This window comes from Sander lucioperca, chromosome 19 (genome assembly GCF_008315115.2).
Source record: "Sander lucioperca isolate FBNREF2018 chromosome 19, SLUC_FBN_1.2, whole genome shotgun sequence".
Lineage (NCBI taxonomy): Eukaryota > Metazoa > Chordata > Actinopteri > Perciformes > Percidae > Sander > Sander lucioperca.
Genome location: NC_050191.1, coordinates 18,426,927 through 18,442,654, shown reverse-complemented (window position 1 = coordinate 18,442,654; position 15,728 = coordinate 18,426,927). Strand labels below are relative to the sequence as shown.

The 15,728-nt window shown below is 41.5% G+C and overlaps 1 protein-coding gene across 2 annotated transcripts; it reads right to left on the bottom strand.

The window, feature by feature from the left end:
* Window positions 1-421: 421 nt before the first annotated feature.
* On the bottom strand, window positions 422-15,276 carry ccm2 (CCM2 scaffold protein). Of its 2 annotated transcripts, none has more exons than XM_031321661.2 (10): window positions 14,862-15,276; window positions 10,521-10,697; window positions 8,715-8,798; window positions 8,298-8,481; window positions 7,764-7,900; window positions 2,452-2,587; window positions 1,548-1,605; window positions 1,280-1,415; window positions 1,037-1,175; window positions 422-908 (listed from the first exon to the last, which is right to left on the bottom strand). In XM_031321661.2, the coding sequence occupies exons 1-10, from the start codon at window positions 14,889-14,891 to the stop codon at window positions 613-615; spliced, it is 1,377 nt and encodes a 458-aa protein (XP_031177521.1). In that variant the 5' UTR covers window positions 14,892-15,276; the 3' UTR covers window positions 422-612. The 2 variants fall into 2 exon arrangements, with proteins under 2 accessions (XP_031177521.1, XP_031177522.1); XM_031321662.2 differs by lacking the exon at window positions 14,862-15,276 and adding an exon at window positions 11,553-11,781.
* Window positions 15,277-15,728: the final 452 nt, after the last annotated feature.

The following is a 15,728-nucleotide window of genomic DNA, read 5'->3' as shown; positions in this document are numbered from 1 at the left end:
TATATATATATATATATAGCAGAATGTTACACTCTCACAGCGACACACAAAATGTGAAACAAATGTAGAAAAACCAAAGTTCTCCTGGTGGATGAAGCTGATTGACCTATAGTAATACAAAGCACAAACAAGTACAGCCTCAGTCTTAACCTTTGAAAACATGTACACAGTCCTCTGGTGGATCCTCCGCAGCCTTTGAGGGTATTCAAAACAGACTGAAATATTCTCAAAGACTCTGGAGATTGTTGCTACTATTGCTGACAGCCGTGGCAGATACTGCCAATAAATGAGTACAAAATCAAAGAAACTTTAAAAAAAAATATATCAGAGGGTACAAATCCCTCTGAAATGCAAAAATAGCCACTGACTGGTGCCATCTGCAGGGTCTGCTTAAGTGCATTTGTTGACTTCATGTTTTTGTGGCAATAGGTTGAGGTTTTCCTTGAGTGTGTAGGGACTATGGTACGTCCTCTTTATAATTAGAGGAAAATACAATGAACCAATCTTAGGTCGGTGCTTCGGACCACCTTCATCTGATCCATTTAGCTCATGAACAGATCATTGTGTGTCCTCTGCTCTTGCAAAAAAAAATACCTCCCTTTGTTCACCGTGTCAGGGTGTCACTCCCTCCTGGTCCATACTGCAGCCGAGAGCTTCAATGTCATTACTGATGTCAGTGATCATACGGTCCCATTCGTCTCCCTCGGAGGCTTCCTGTCCCTCGTCTGAGGCGGCGCTTCCTCCCGCTGCTCCGTTGCCGTTGGTGGTGGAATCGGAGGCGGAGCTGGCTGTACGCCGGTAACGACCAAAGCTGTCCGTAATGATGCCTCGGCCGTCCTTCACGCCAATGGTCTCGAGGAAATTCTCAAAGTGCTGGCTGTCCTTCTCTGGTATGAAGGGACGCAGGCCTGTAGTGGCACATTGCAATGCATATGGTCATGGACTGTGTCTGACATGACATCTGTCTTTTAGCACATGCAGTAATTTAAGACAAGACCATCGTTTCTGAACTTATGGGGGAACAGAGGGGTCGTACCAAGTAGAAGAAACTTCCTGCTGTCCCCGTAGAGTTGTCGCAGGTTAATGCAGAACTCATGGATGGAGGAACCGTTACGGTATTCATGGAGCAGGGTGGCAAACTGCTGGATCTCCTGTGATGACAGTTTTGTCCGCAGCTAGAAGGCAAAGAAAAAGATATTGAAAAGTCAAGACAAGAATTATTACTAAATACTCTCAAAAACAGAAAGGGACAAAGAAAGAGAGGGTGTAATTGTCATACTGTGGTCATGTAGTCCTGCAGCAGCTCTGCAGCAGTGGTGCTGAGCTCTCCTTCACTCGCAGTCTTCGTCTGAGGGGATGCTGGGGTGGATGCTGAGGGAGAGTTTTCTTCTGCCTCCATAGAGACCTGGAAAGGACTGAGAGAAGAAAGCATCACTTGTAAGTGACAAGCAAAATTTAAACATTTTTCAGAGATGGGTCAGCATCCTTCTGGATCACTGTGCCCAAACCGGAAACCGTTCATCGAGACTTTTCAACTGAGTACTTACAAAGTGCTAGCTTCTGCGTCAAAGGCCTCCTTAACATCCACTTTGCTTGAAGAATCATCTGCACAACACAAAAGAAAGAGAGTTCATATGTGACTTAACTTCTGAAACTACAGTAGCTTGAGAAAAGGGTAAAACTCCAGAGTATTACACTATTACAGAAAATCTAATTTTACAACACATATTTGTTACGCTTGTTTAAAAAGTAACACGCCAACTTATTGGGACTTTAGCTTATTCACCGTATCCCCCAGAGTTAGATAAGTCCATACCGTGCGTGTCGTAACTCTGTCTGATGGTTCCACCGGTAGCTTAGCCTAGCACGGATCCTGAAGGTAATCTAGCCTACTGCTCTGAATAAGTGACAAAAATAACACCAACATGTTCCTATTTACATGTTGTATAGTCACAGCGTGTACAAATAACAAGGTCATGAGACACAGCCATCTTCTAACCGTATACAAACTGGGAACTATATTCTCAGAAAGGCAAAGCAGTGCTACTTCTGCTACTTGGGCGGAGTGATATGCTTGCAGCACCTGAGAAGCCCCGAGCAGATCAGCAATGCTTCGCCTTTCTGAGAATATAGTTCCCAGTTTATATACGGTTAGAAGATGGCTGTGTCTCATGTGACCTAGTTATTTGTACACGCTGTGACTATACAAATCACAACATGTAAATAGGAACATGTTGGCGTTATTTTGTCACTTCAGGATCTGTGCTAGGCTAAGCTACCGGTGGAACCGTCAGACAGAGTTACAACACGCACGGAGATGAGAAGGGTATGCATGGACTTATCTAACTCTGGGGGTTACGGTGAATAAGCTAAAGTGTGTCGGCGTGTTCCTTTTAAAAGTTTAATTAAGTTAGTTTTTCCTCTTAAGAGCAAGTCTGTTTTGTCCCTTACCACTGTATAGAGAAAGGTGTCTGGTAGGTGTAGTTGCTCCATCAAAAATGGCTCTGTCCAAGAAGTCGATGGTTGATTCTGTGTAAACAATCTGAAAGACCTGGCTGAGCAACAGACACAGCTCCTCTGCTGCTGCCTAAAAGACAAAAACTTTAGCCATTAATAATGCACTCTTTTGCAGAAACTAATTCATGACAGTACTCTCTGTAACATGTCGTGATGTCAGCAGTAGGGATGCCATGAGAACTGGTACTTTGGTACCAAGTCGATACCAAAATTCTGAAAACGTGACTGTACTCGTTTTTCTACTGTACCGTAGGCAGCGAGGGGTGCAATTCTTCCAGACCTGACGGGGGCAGTATACGCCTACAAGTGTTTTAGTCTGCCGCTAAATGCTGGAGAAGAAGAAGAAAGCCGACTGGCGTAGAAAAACAGAGCGCCTCCTCCATAGATATATCTATGGCCTCATCTCCGTGCACACTGCTCACGGACAGCTAGACCCGACTGCAGTCAGCCTCCGGCTCTACAGCAACAGCTTTCACACAGAAAGTAAATCTGTTTCCCTCTGCCGTTGTCTGTCACAGCCTAGTCTACAGTGGCAAGAAAAAGTATTGTGAACCTCTTGGAATTTCATCGTTTTCTGAATAAATTTGTCATAAAATGTGATCCGATCTTCATCTAAGTCAAGGGTATTGACAAACAATGTGTCTAAAATAATAAACAAATTCTGACCTTTCATGTCTTTATTGAACACACTAATTCAACATTCAAAATGGCAGTGGAAAAAGTAGGTGAACCCTTAGAATTAATAACTGGTTGACCCCCCATTGGCAGCAATAAGCTCAACCAGGCACTTCCTGTAGCTGTGGATCAGACCTGCACATCGTTGAGGAGGAATCTTAGCCCATTCTTCCTGGCAGACCTGCTTTAGCTCTGTCATATTCTTTGGACGTCTCATGTGTCTCATGGCCCTCTTCAAGTCAATCCATAGCGTCTCTATTGGGTTGAGGTCTGGGCTCTGACTTGGCCACTCCAAAAGGCGGATTTTATTTTTCTGAAGCCATTCTGTTGTGGACTTGCTCCGGTGTTTTGGGTCATTGTTCTGTTGCATCACCCACCTTCTACACAGTTTCAGCTGACATACAGACATTCTCACATTATCCTGAAGAATTGTCTGATATACTTGGGAATTCATCTTCCCTTCAATGATTCCAAGCTGGCCAGGCCCTGATGCAGCAAAGCAGGCCCAAATTATGATGTTTCCTCCACCATACTTTATGGTTGGGATGATGTTTTCATGATGATATGCCGTGCCGTTTCTACACCATATGTAGTGCTGTGTGGTATTGCCAAATAGTTCAATCTTAGTTTCATCAGTCCACAAAACATTTTGCCAATACCGCTGTGGAGTGTCAATGTGCTCTTTTGCAAACTTTAGGCGTGCAGCAATGTTCTTTTTAGTAAGCAGTGGTTTCCTTTGTGGTGTCCTGCCGTAGATATCCTGCTTGTTCAATGTTTTACGTATTGTAGACTCATGAACAGAGATGTTAGCCAGTTCCAATGATGCCTTAAAATCTTTGGCTGTCATTTGGGATTGTTTCTTGACCTCATTGATGAGTCTTCGTTGTGCTCTTGGTGTCATTTTGACTGGGCGCCCACTTCTTGGTAGAGTAGCAACAGTCCCAAAGTGTCTCCATTTGCAGATTGTTTGCCTAACTGTAGACTGGTGAATTTCTAAAATCTTTGAAATAACTTTGTAACCCTTGCCAGCTTTATGTAAATCAACAATTCTTGATCGTAGATCCTCTGAAAGCTCTTTTTGGCGAGGCATGGCTCACATAAGCGTGTTCTACTTGTGCAGAGCAAACTCCAAAAGTTTGAGGGTTTTTTCTCAGTCAAAGTAGCTGTAGTCCACACCTGCAAACTCATTATCTTAACGAGACTCCAGGTGTGCTAAAACCTGACTCCATTTAGCTTTTTTGAGGTCATTAACTCAAGGGTTCACATACTTTTTCTACAAGCACTGAGTTTTTTTTGGTTGTTCTCAATAAAAGACATGAAAGATCCAAAAAAAGTTGTGTTATTATTTTAGACACATTATGTTTGTCAATACCCTTGACTTAGATGAAAATCACATGTTTTATTCAGAAAACCATGAAATTCATAAAGGTTCACATACTTTTTCTTGCCACTGTACATCCTTGACGTTCCACTTCCGGGATTGCTCCGTTGCTGCCGGAAAATCTACCGGATTTTACTCATATAGGCTAGATATCTGTTGCCTTGGGCTTCCTTTGTGTTGGCATTTTAAACTCCGGTCGATATGAGGACTACGGTTAACCTTTTCTCAGATCTCTGCCAGGTAAATCTAGACAGCTAGCTAGACTATTTGTCGAATCTGAGTTTTCTGTTGCAAGACTAAAACTACTTTTGAACTTACACGTTCCACCAAAACAAGTTCCTTCCGAGCCTATTTTGCAGCGGCATCACGGCTTTTCTCCGGTGCTTAGCACCGCCCAAGACGATTGTGATTGGTTTAAAGTCAATAATGCCAATAAACCACAGCATGTTTTCCTCCCATCCCGAATGCTATGTGGAGTAGCCAGACCCTCCTCCAGAACGCTTTGGAGGAGGGTCTGGCAAAGCGAGACTAGTCACAGCCTAACGTTACCTACGATAGCGACATTAGCTAACTCTAGCGCTTGTTTTAGCAGACCTCTATAACGCCAGTTAAAGCTATAGTACATAGTTTCTGTCTCCCCCATGAGGAATTCTAAGTAATGACAACAAAACAGATAAAACAAAAGAGAAATACAGAGAGTTTTGTGAAGCTTAATTAGCTTTGTATCGACTCATTTGGCAATGGCTTGAATGTAGACGGCAGAGATGTTCACAAGTCACTTTTTGGAAGTCCAAGTCGAGTCTCAAGTCTTTGAGCTCGAGTCCAAGTCAAGTCTCAAGTCTTTGAGGGGCAAGTTCAAGTCAAATCTCAAGTCTTTTGCCACGAGTCCAAGTCAAGTCTCAAGTCTCTGGTCATCTGATCTGTCCCTAACACTGTATTGTTAAATCTTATGAATTCAATTGTCCTGTAGCTACCATCCATACAGTATCAAAATCAGTTGTAGGATAACTTTATGGGGTCTATTTAACACATCCCTCTAGCCCTTGGACCTGGTGAAATATTAACCTAAGTCTGTCACATCATATGGATACAACTATAAAGATACAATGTGCCTGTTCCCAGCATTAGCACAACACTTTGCGATGGTTAGCTTGTTACCTGTGGCGATACATGCTTAATGTAACGTCTCTTTCACTCAAAAAAACACCACACACCAGTTACAGAACAACATGCATCCCAGTGTCAGTCCAAATTACGCACAATAAGCAGTTTGAACTCACTGATCTAATGCCATTTATTTTCTAAGTGTTAGTACGCTCAGTGAAACTGAGTCCAGCGCGAGGGAGATCCGACTCAGAGGAGGAGAGGTTAGTGAGGCCAGCGTCTCCACGGCAGGTGACAGTGCGCACGGATCCACTGCGCCACGCATGGATGAAATAATGAAATAGTAAATAGGACTACAGCAACAGAATTATGTGCAGAATTAAGACAGTCAAGACGGCCCAGTGTTTGGTGGAATCAAATCATCCACGGGATCAATTACGCATCACAAGAGTTTGCCCACCCGACACAGCGTTTATTCCTGGGGAGATGGATCCGTGCATCCAGACTCCTGTGCGCCATGGATGTCTGAGCCTCAGCAACCACTAACTATAACGATACAATGTGCCTGTTCCCAGCATTAGCAGCATTAACACTTTGCGATGGTTAGCTTGTTACCTGTGACGATATATGCTAAATGTAACGTTTCACTTTCTTGGCGTGTGAGTGACTGACCTATTTGGGTGCGTTTTGAGATGCCTGATGAAGTTCGACGTTGTTGATCCGGCATCATTTATCTTGGTGCCACACACCTTGCATGTAGCTGTTGGTTTACTGCCACTGTTTACCAAGTAATTGAAAGCAAAACTAATGACAAAAGGCACAACTCCGGGAGGACTTGGTGTCGCCAAGTCTGGAAAGCTCGAGTCTGAAGTCTTTTGGGTCAAGTCTGAAGTCTTTTGGGTCGAGTCCGAGTCAAGTCTGAAGTCAGCTGTTTGTGCGACTCGAGTCCGAGTCTCAGACTCGAGTCCCCATCTAAGGTAGACGGCAGAGAGAAACAGACGTAACTGAACATGTTTGCTGTCTGGGAGTTCCGGGTGAACTCGTGGAAGACGTTACTGTAGGCTGGCTGTGTGGCGATGCCAGGCTTCAGAGCAGCGGGCTGTGGGCCAAGAAGACTGGTGTTTTCTCCAGATTACATGTAAATCCTATCCTAGTTATCCTAAAATACGCATTATAAAAAGGAGGACATGGGATTTATTGTTTTGTTTTTTACAGTGGGATCGTATTGGGTATCAAGAATTATGAAATTTCACTGGTATTGGTATCAATGACTTTTTTTTTTTTTTTTTTTTTTTTTTACACACCACGGCAACGACTTTGGTAGCGAGTATCGTGTACTTTTGGTGCCATCGGTACCAACTACTACAATTCTGGTATCGTTACCATAGTCAGCAGTATCTTGACATCCGTGCTAAGTGCATCAAGATTAGCTGAATTATGTTCACTTTACTGTAATTTACCATTTGTGGTCTTTATACACACAAAGCAGACTTCAGACTGTGGTTAGCCCTAGGTTTGTGTCATTATAATAATAGTAATAATAGTAGTAGTAGTAGTAGTAGTAGTAGTAAGTGCTGGCAACTAGAAGTCAACATCTGCCTAACTGTACCAACATAACACTATTTTTCATGATAATGTCTGTAGTTGATTCAGGCTACATTCTAACACTTATAAAAGGGGCTCTGTGGAGTTTTCTTGTAAACAAACAAAAGTCATGTTTACAGCTTGCAGTCTTCTTCTTCCCTGTCTTTGTTGGTGCATTGCAGCATATCTCTGCTACCTGTTGATCAGTGGAACACCATCGGTAGGACTGTGTATTGCATCACCCGCATGCACCATAAACAAAACAGGAACCCACTCACAGAAATACGCTCCATTATGCTACTGGAGGTCTAAAACTCCACAGAGAACCTTTAACACACAGCACTGCAGGTGGCTTGGAGTCAAAACTTAAATTCACATTAAAAACAAAAGTGTGCATCTTGGTTTCGAAAAAGCATTGTTCTCACCTGTGTAACCTAACTGAACTAAAGAAACAAACACTGCAGATTTCCATTAAGTATAGTCACAGATGCAAAAATAATACCTTATTATCAACGGCCAGCACAAGCAGACAGCAGACTTCCACAAGCACAGCTCCACTCTCTGATAAGGAGCTCAGCGTCTGAGACTTGTTGAGATCAGGACACGAGCTGGGACAAGGAGAACCTCCCGAGTCCTGGGCTGAAAAACAGACAAATTGGATTATTGAAATGTTCATTTTTTGCCTTTACTTTGGACATTTTCAAATTATATCAATCTAGACTTTCACCTTATTGGGCCACATTATTTCAGTTACAAATAATTTCCCATTATTGCTAGTTACTCTCCCAAAAAGATGCTAGTTGAGCACTTGTTTTAAATTGGATTTAACATGATCAGATTCCTATTATTCTTTGTAAATAATTGTCATTGGGGAATGCCATAAGGACTGCAGGTATCTCTAGTACTGTAGATTATCACTGCATGAAGCTCCTGCTCCATCTCTGTAATGTCACAACAATATTATAGGACACATTTTACAACATCATTTTAACATCTCAACACTTAAAGGAACCTTTAAATGTTTTTATTGCATTACCCGTTTTGATCACCACGAGGTGCAAAGAGTCATCTCTGATGTAGGAGACAGCAGCAATATCATGGATGGGCACTCTCAGGATGATGTCCTCTCCATCGCGCCAAACAAGCTTTATGTTGTATGCCGACAGGCTCACCACCGCATCCTGCTCTGATGTCAACTGGCCTGCCAACTGATGGGACTTCTGAGAATCACAGAGGCATACACCATATCTGACAACTTCAATATTCCAGTTCACCAAGAATAAGCGTAAGCATTAAAGCTTGTATCAACTGTATTCTCTCTTTACATCTTAAATATTCAAGAAATGTAATATTATGAATGTCAGTTATGTGAAAAACCATCCAACTCGTTTTGAGAAAAGCAAGGGAAAGAGAGCACAACTAACTGATGGATCATGTTAAATCTGATACGTACCCTTGCACTGTCAATGAGCTGCAGCACTTCTGTGCGACTTGATGGGTTCAAGTATCCTGGAACTGATGTCAGCTGCCCCAAGTACTGGACAAGACAGAACATAACCAAACTTTGTACCCATGCATTTTTTTATATGTATATATACAGTGAGGAAAATAAGTATTTGAACACCCTGCTATTTTGCAAGTTCTCCCACTTAGAAACCATGGAGGGGTCTGAAATTGTCATTGTAGGTGCATGTCCACTGTGAGACATAATCTAAAAAAAAAAAAAAAAATCAAGAAATCACAATGTATGATTTTTTAACTATTTATTTGTATGATACAGCTGCAAATAAGTATTTGAACACCTGAGAAAATCAATGTTAATATTTGGTACAGTAGCCTTTGTTTGCAATTACAGAGGTCAAACGTTTCCTGTAGTTTTTCACCAGGTTTGCACACACTGCAGGAGGGGTTTTGGCCCACTCCTCCACACAGATCTTCTCTAGATCAGTCAGGTTTCTGGGCTGTCGCTGAGAAACACGGAGTTTGAGCTCCCTCCAAAGATTCTCTATTGGGTTTAGGTCTGGAGACTGGCTAGGCCACGCCAGAACCTTGATATGCTTCTTACAGAGCCACTCCTTGGTTATCCTGGCTGTGTGCTTCGGGTCATTGTCATGTTGGAAGACCCAGCCTCGACCCATCTTCAATGCTCTAACTGAGGGAAGGAGGTTGTTCCCCAAAATCTCGCAATACATGGCCCCGGTCATCCTCTCCTTAATACAGTGCAGTCGTCCTGTCCCATGTGCACAAAAACACCCCCAAAGCATGATGCTACCACCCCCATGCTTCACAGTAGGGATGGTGTTCTTGGGATGGTACTCATCATTCTTCTTCCTCCAAACACGGTTAGTGGAATTATGACCAAAAAGTTCTATTTTGGTCTCATCTGACCACATGACTTTCTCCCATGACTCCTCTGGATCATCCAAATGGTCATTGGCAAACTTAAGACGGGCCTTGACATGTGCTGGTTTAAGCAGGGGAACCTTCCGTGCCACGCATGATTTCAAACCATGACGTCTTAGTGTATTACCAACAGTAACCTTGGAAACGGTGGTCCCAGCTCTTTTCAGGTCATTGACCGGCTCCTCCCGTGTAGTTCTGGGCTGATTTCTCACCTTTCTTAGGATCATTGAGACCCCACGAGGTGAGACCTTGCATGGAGCCCCAGTCCGAGGGAGATTGACAGTCATGTTTAGCTTCTTCCATTTTCTAATGATTGCTCCAACAGTGGACCTTTTTTCACCAAGCTGCTTGGCAATTTCCCCATAGCCCTTTCTAGCCTTGTGGAGGTGTACAATTTAGTCTCTAGTGTCTTTGGACAGCTCTTTGGTCTTGGCCATGTTAGTAGTTGGATTCTTACTGATTGTATGGGGTGGACAGGTGTCTTTATGCAGCTAACGACCTCAAACAGGTGCATCTAATTTAGGATAATAAATGGAGTGGAGGTGGACATTTTAAAGGCAGACTAACAGGTCTTTGAGGGTCAGAATTCTAGCTGATAGACAGGTGTTCAAATACTTATTTGCAGCTGTATCATACAAATAAATAGTTAAAAAATCATACATTGTGATTTCTGGATTTTTTTTTTTTTTTTTAGATTATGTCTCTCACAGTGGACATGCACCTACGATGACAATTTCAGACCCCTCCATGGTTTCTAAGTGGGAGAACTTGCAAAATAGCAGGGTGTTCAAATACTTATTTTCCTCACTGTATATATAAAGGGTAGGGATTTCATATCTCTGCTAGTCACACTTACTTTGACTTCCTTCTCAATGTAGTCATTAAGCAGGATGTCAGGGTCGATACGGTGGTCAGGTTGAGAGAGTGAGAAGGTGTGGAGCGCCCTGCGCTCAGTGGCCTTCTCTTGGGCTTTCTTGTCTCTCCCCTTCTCTCCTTTCAGGAAGACTCGCTTGAACGGAGACACGATACCAGGCTAGTGAATAAAGACACAGATAGTGGGGTTGAGAGAAATTAGAAGATTGCCAAGTCGCTTTCCAAAATGCAGTAAGGAATTAGATTCAATTTGTGTGGCTATGCAACTTTTCACAGTATAAATAATAAACCATTGGCATTATCTGTTTACACTACATTATAAATAATTATAGGACTAGTTATATCCACTACATACATATGATGTAGTTGCAATGGGCTGGCAACACAGTAAAGCAATTGCAAATGCAGCTCCAAGTTTAATAACCCTTAATACATCTGTTGACTCTGGTACTTGTATGCCTTGTAATTTCTGCTGACCCTGCTTGCCCTAACTGTGCTGGTAGCTGCAGAGTAAGATACAACAGATGTAAAGCCCTCCGTGTTACCCAATACATGTTGCTCAAATATCAACAACAGCATGTGCAAAAGGAAGCTCTGCATTTGCAATAGTGGAGGGGTTTGAGGTGGAAGTGTAAAAACATGACGGAGAATCACATCTTAAGACCTAAATCATAAACATCGACCTCAAAACATCAACAACAAATGCCACAATGTGTCAGAACAGAAAAAATGCTTTCCTTCTTCCTAACCCTTAAAAAAAATTCTCAGTATTTACTGTATTATCTCTTCAATGCTTTGCTTGCAAATGGCCAGTTAAAAATAAATAAATAAATAAATAAAAACCATCAAATTATATAATTCTTTAGCTCTAGTTTAAACTGGTAAAGTCAACACTGAAGCGCTGTTTAAGAGCTCAGTTAAGTGTGCTTAACTAAAACCTAGATACATTTTGTCAATGGTGTAAAGCTTACACACAAAACATATTTTTAGATTCAAAGCATTTCAACAAGCCTACCTCGTTCTCCATGAACCCTCTTGCTAGAAAAGTCGCCTGTTCAACGGCAGCACGCTGCCTGGCCACGGATGCTGCTACGTTCCGACTGTCTAAACTAGTCACCTGTTGCCTCCACTCACACACAGTGACAGCTGCCAACTGGTGACAGACAGACCCGATCAAACAGCCTAAGTGTGTATGTGAAGGGTGTGACCCCTCACAGAGGAAGGGAAGAGTCTATGTCTCTGTGCTCAGGCACAAGAACAGGAAGGGGACTCGCCACAACTTCCTGTGATGACACGTGCTTTGATGCTTTGAATGTTAAAACGCTGAAAAAACTGACTTCTCGTGTTGTTTTGAAAGCTGTTTCACAAATGTTGAATAAAGAAAAAAAAAAAAAAAAGGATTGTGTGGTGACAATCACTTATTCTAGATCTTCATATTTTACTCAGCTCTGTAACTGAAGGTCCGTACACGTCGCTGCTAAACCACAGAAATACAAGACCTTGTGTATTATATTATGCTAACCACAGATGGCACACCTGCAATGCTGTTTACACTGCAGATTCAATAAGGTGACAAGTGCAGGCAATTTGGTGTATGTCAAGACAGGTTGATTAACCTCTTAACGCACCCACAACAAATGTAGCAAAGCTTCAGAAAAGGTGTAGTTGACTCTTACACTGTAACCATAATTTGGTTCCTGCTGCCTGATGTGCAGACATTTGATCGCAGACTTTAGACTTCATAGAACAGCACAACTTACAACCAGTGTATTATTTAACAGTACCCAGCTCGTGAAGACAAGTGCATTAACATTTTATGGCTTGTTCTTGTGAAACGTGAAATGAGAGCTAGCGTAGTTGACCCCAGCAAAAGCCCTCGAGATGAACAAGGGCCTTTTTTGGTGGATGTCTGTTTACAAAGAAACATAAGGATGATATGGCTTCTTTGTGCCAGGGTGCTCACAATTAAGAACAATGCAGGAAAACGGTTCTCATCAGTAAGAGTAGGCTAATCTAAGTACTATTTGTTCATCATATGCCTAAAAACTTACAGTGGCAAGGTAAAAATGCTATGGTCTTCTCCTGCCTTTCCAGATCCAAGCTGCAATACTTAATACATAAAGATGTTGTTTATTTTTGATTTGTTAGTGTTTTTAAGACATTACCACTCCAGCTGTGCTAAAAGCAAGCTAATAGAATGTATGTGGGAGTCAAACTGTCAGATTCCTTTACTTCCCCAGATACCTTTGACAGTTTCTAGATTTTAAATGAGTTAATATAAATCAGTTAGCAAAGTAAACTAACACTGACTCTATCATGTCATTATATGAAGAGGCCTGAGCTTTCACTTGAACCTATGTAATATATTACTCCGTACAGTATATCAAAAGTACATCTGGGCCAAAGGCTGTGCATTATCACCACCAAGTGGCACATACAAGAACTGTATGCATCGGGGACACTGATCCCGAAAAGATCATCAACCCTAACCATAGATACTAAACCTAGGTCATAACCTGTTTCATAAAGCTGAAAACATTCATTTGTACCGAGAATAAAAGTAAAAAAATAAATATGTATTCCCACCTTTGCCATAAAGCTACAATACTGCTAGGCAAGTGATTAAATATATTTACTAAGAATCTATCTGTTTTGTGGCTGCAAGTAGGCAACGTATTATTAGTAATATGGTATGATGAGTGGAAGTTTTAAAGTTATGCCAAATCAAACTATGATCAGAGTTTGGGTTAGTTAACATCGCTGACAAAAACATTTCCTTGCCACAACAAACCCTCTTAACACCAGGATATCACTTCATTTCCGACCAAATTTCCCTTCACATCAAGAGGAGGTGGAATTAAATGGGAAGTAACATTAGTGCTTTTGTCATGGAAAAAAATGATGGAATGACCAGCACAACAGCAAAGATGTAAACCTAAGACACTGTGCTTCTCATCACACTGTTCAGGTTGTGAGAGCTTGTCAATGTCATGTCCTGCCTAGATGTGGTGGTCCTGTCCTTTAGTTTTCTCCTGCAGAAACCAGAAGAACAGAGGGAAAATGTCTCGTGTCTGTTCTAAGACATGAGAAAGAAATGTCAGCTATGTGTCTGAACATTCAGATCTGTCTCCATATCAAACGGGATCATTAGGCCGCACGTGTATGTACTGTATGTGCGAGAGAGAGCAGGAAGGTTGGCACAACCAAAGAGTGCTGATCCCCTTTAGCATGACTGATACTGATAACCGCTGCCTCTGACAGCTGCTGTTGAGCACACAGATCCTTCATGACCCACGCCTACACATACTGTAACAACGAGGATTGTTACTCTGGGAAAACTGGTTGTGCTTTCATTACCTTTTTGAATACTGTCACTGCTGTATACCCTCACTGTTAAAAAAATTAGGGCTTCACAATTAATGGCTATTTATCGAAATCCCAATATGGACTAGTGCAGTATCAAGATTGTAAGGGGGCGCAATATTTGTCAAAGGCAAAATATTTCTCAAAATAATTAATTAAGTATTGTGGTACTGCAGAGATGTCCCAGCCTACATATCATACTCTACAGACTAAAGAAAAAAAATCTTTGTTTGGTACAGACCCTCGGAGAAAAAAAAATGTCACACCATGATCATTTTAATATATTTTTCAATGGAAAACAGAATAATTATGCACAACTGATCACTCCCTCCAATACAGTGACTGATATCGCAATTGCAATATCAGTCAAAATAATCGCAATTAGATATTTTCCCCATAAGATGCAGCCCTATTCAAAACTCCAGAACAGATAAATCATTAGCCTAATTAATCTAATAAATACAACAACGGCCGATGTTTCCCTTTTAAATACGATACATTAAACTTATCACAACGTTCACACGCTCCTGGACTACAAAACGAACGAAGGCACAGAGTGTTGAAGTTGATATTAAGAGAACTAACGTTATGAACAATAAAAACATCCAGCAGATCATGGTAATCTTGAATTAACAAGAAAGTTTAAAACGTAACTTGTAACACTTAATTTGCTTTTTTAGTCTCAATCTGTTGCGCCTTACTTAACTTTACCTTTATTTAATATCCATTCGGTAAGTTACACATTTCTCCCATTTAAAGTAATGCCGACCGGCTCATTGAAAAGTCAGTAAATCAGTGTGTTAACTGCTTTACCCTGGCCGCTGATATTTAGCTAACGTTACTTGTTATTTGGCTAGCCTGGTCTGACTAGCTAGCTATTAAGTTAGCATGCTAGCTAACACTAGTCAACTTGCAGTAAAAAAGTAACGTTAGCTAACGTTATGTCAATTGCCCCACTTACCTTTTTCACTTTTTTCACATCATCCTCCATTTCTATGTAAAGGTCTTCTTCTTCATATTCAGTTCAACGTTGAGATCCAGGTGAGACAAGACATAACTAGCTACTGAAGCTTTTAACCAACACTCATCTGAAAGTAGTTAGCTTGCTAGCATAGCTTAGCTTAGCATAGCATTGGTAAAGTGATGCCCGAAATTGAGCTGATAGCAAAACGCCATCCTGATTTTTGCCTTATTCCACAACCATTAGAACAAAATGCCGGCGTGTCACCAGTGTGGAAATGGTATGCGTCCGTGCCGCTAGCACAACTAAAGAAATAGTCTGTTAAGAAGACAAACTCGGATAAAACAGGCAAAACTTTTCAATCGGGCCGCCATTTTGGGCGTTGAACTGTGTGGTCGGTCCAGCATGCTTTGCACAAACCAAAACAGTTGCTGCTTAAAACAGTGATAACACCGCCGGCAGCTTTTCAGGTAGTTAACTATAATAAAACAGTATTCAATGACAGAGACTCACTTTAAACCAAAGAATTATAGACATTAATGCAAACAAGGGTTGACTTTTGCTAATGTGACTGTAAATAGCCGTAAACGCCTTTTCGTTGTTTCATTGCTTATATTTGTTTTGTTGTCTTCTTGCTTTAGACTCCCCCTGCTTATAACTTATGAAAACTTATATTTTTCTAGAAAAGATAGGACTTTTTGACCCTTCCGCACTCTTTAGGAAAGCCTCAAATCTCACTTTCGTTCATCACTTAAACATGCACAGGTAAACAATAGGCTTTTTACCTTTTTAAAGTAAATATAGGCTACTTTTAATATCAGAAAAAGCACAGGAGATTCCATTCTATTTAAGTGTCCCGGTAAGCCA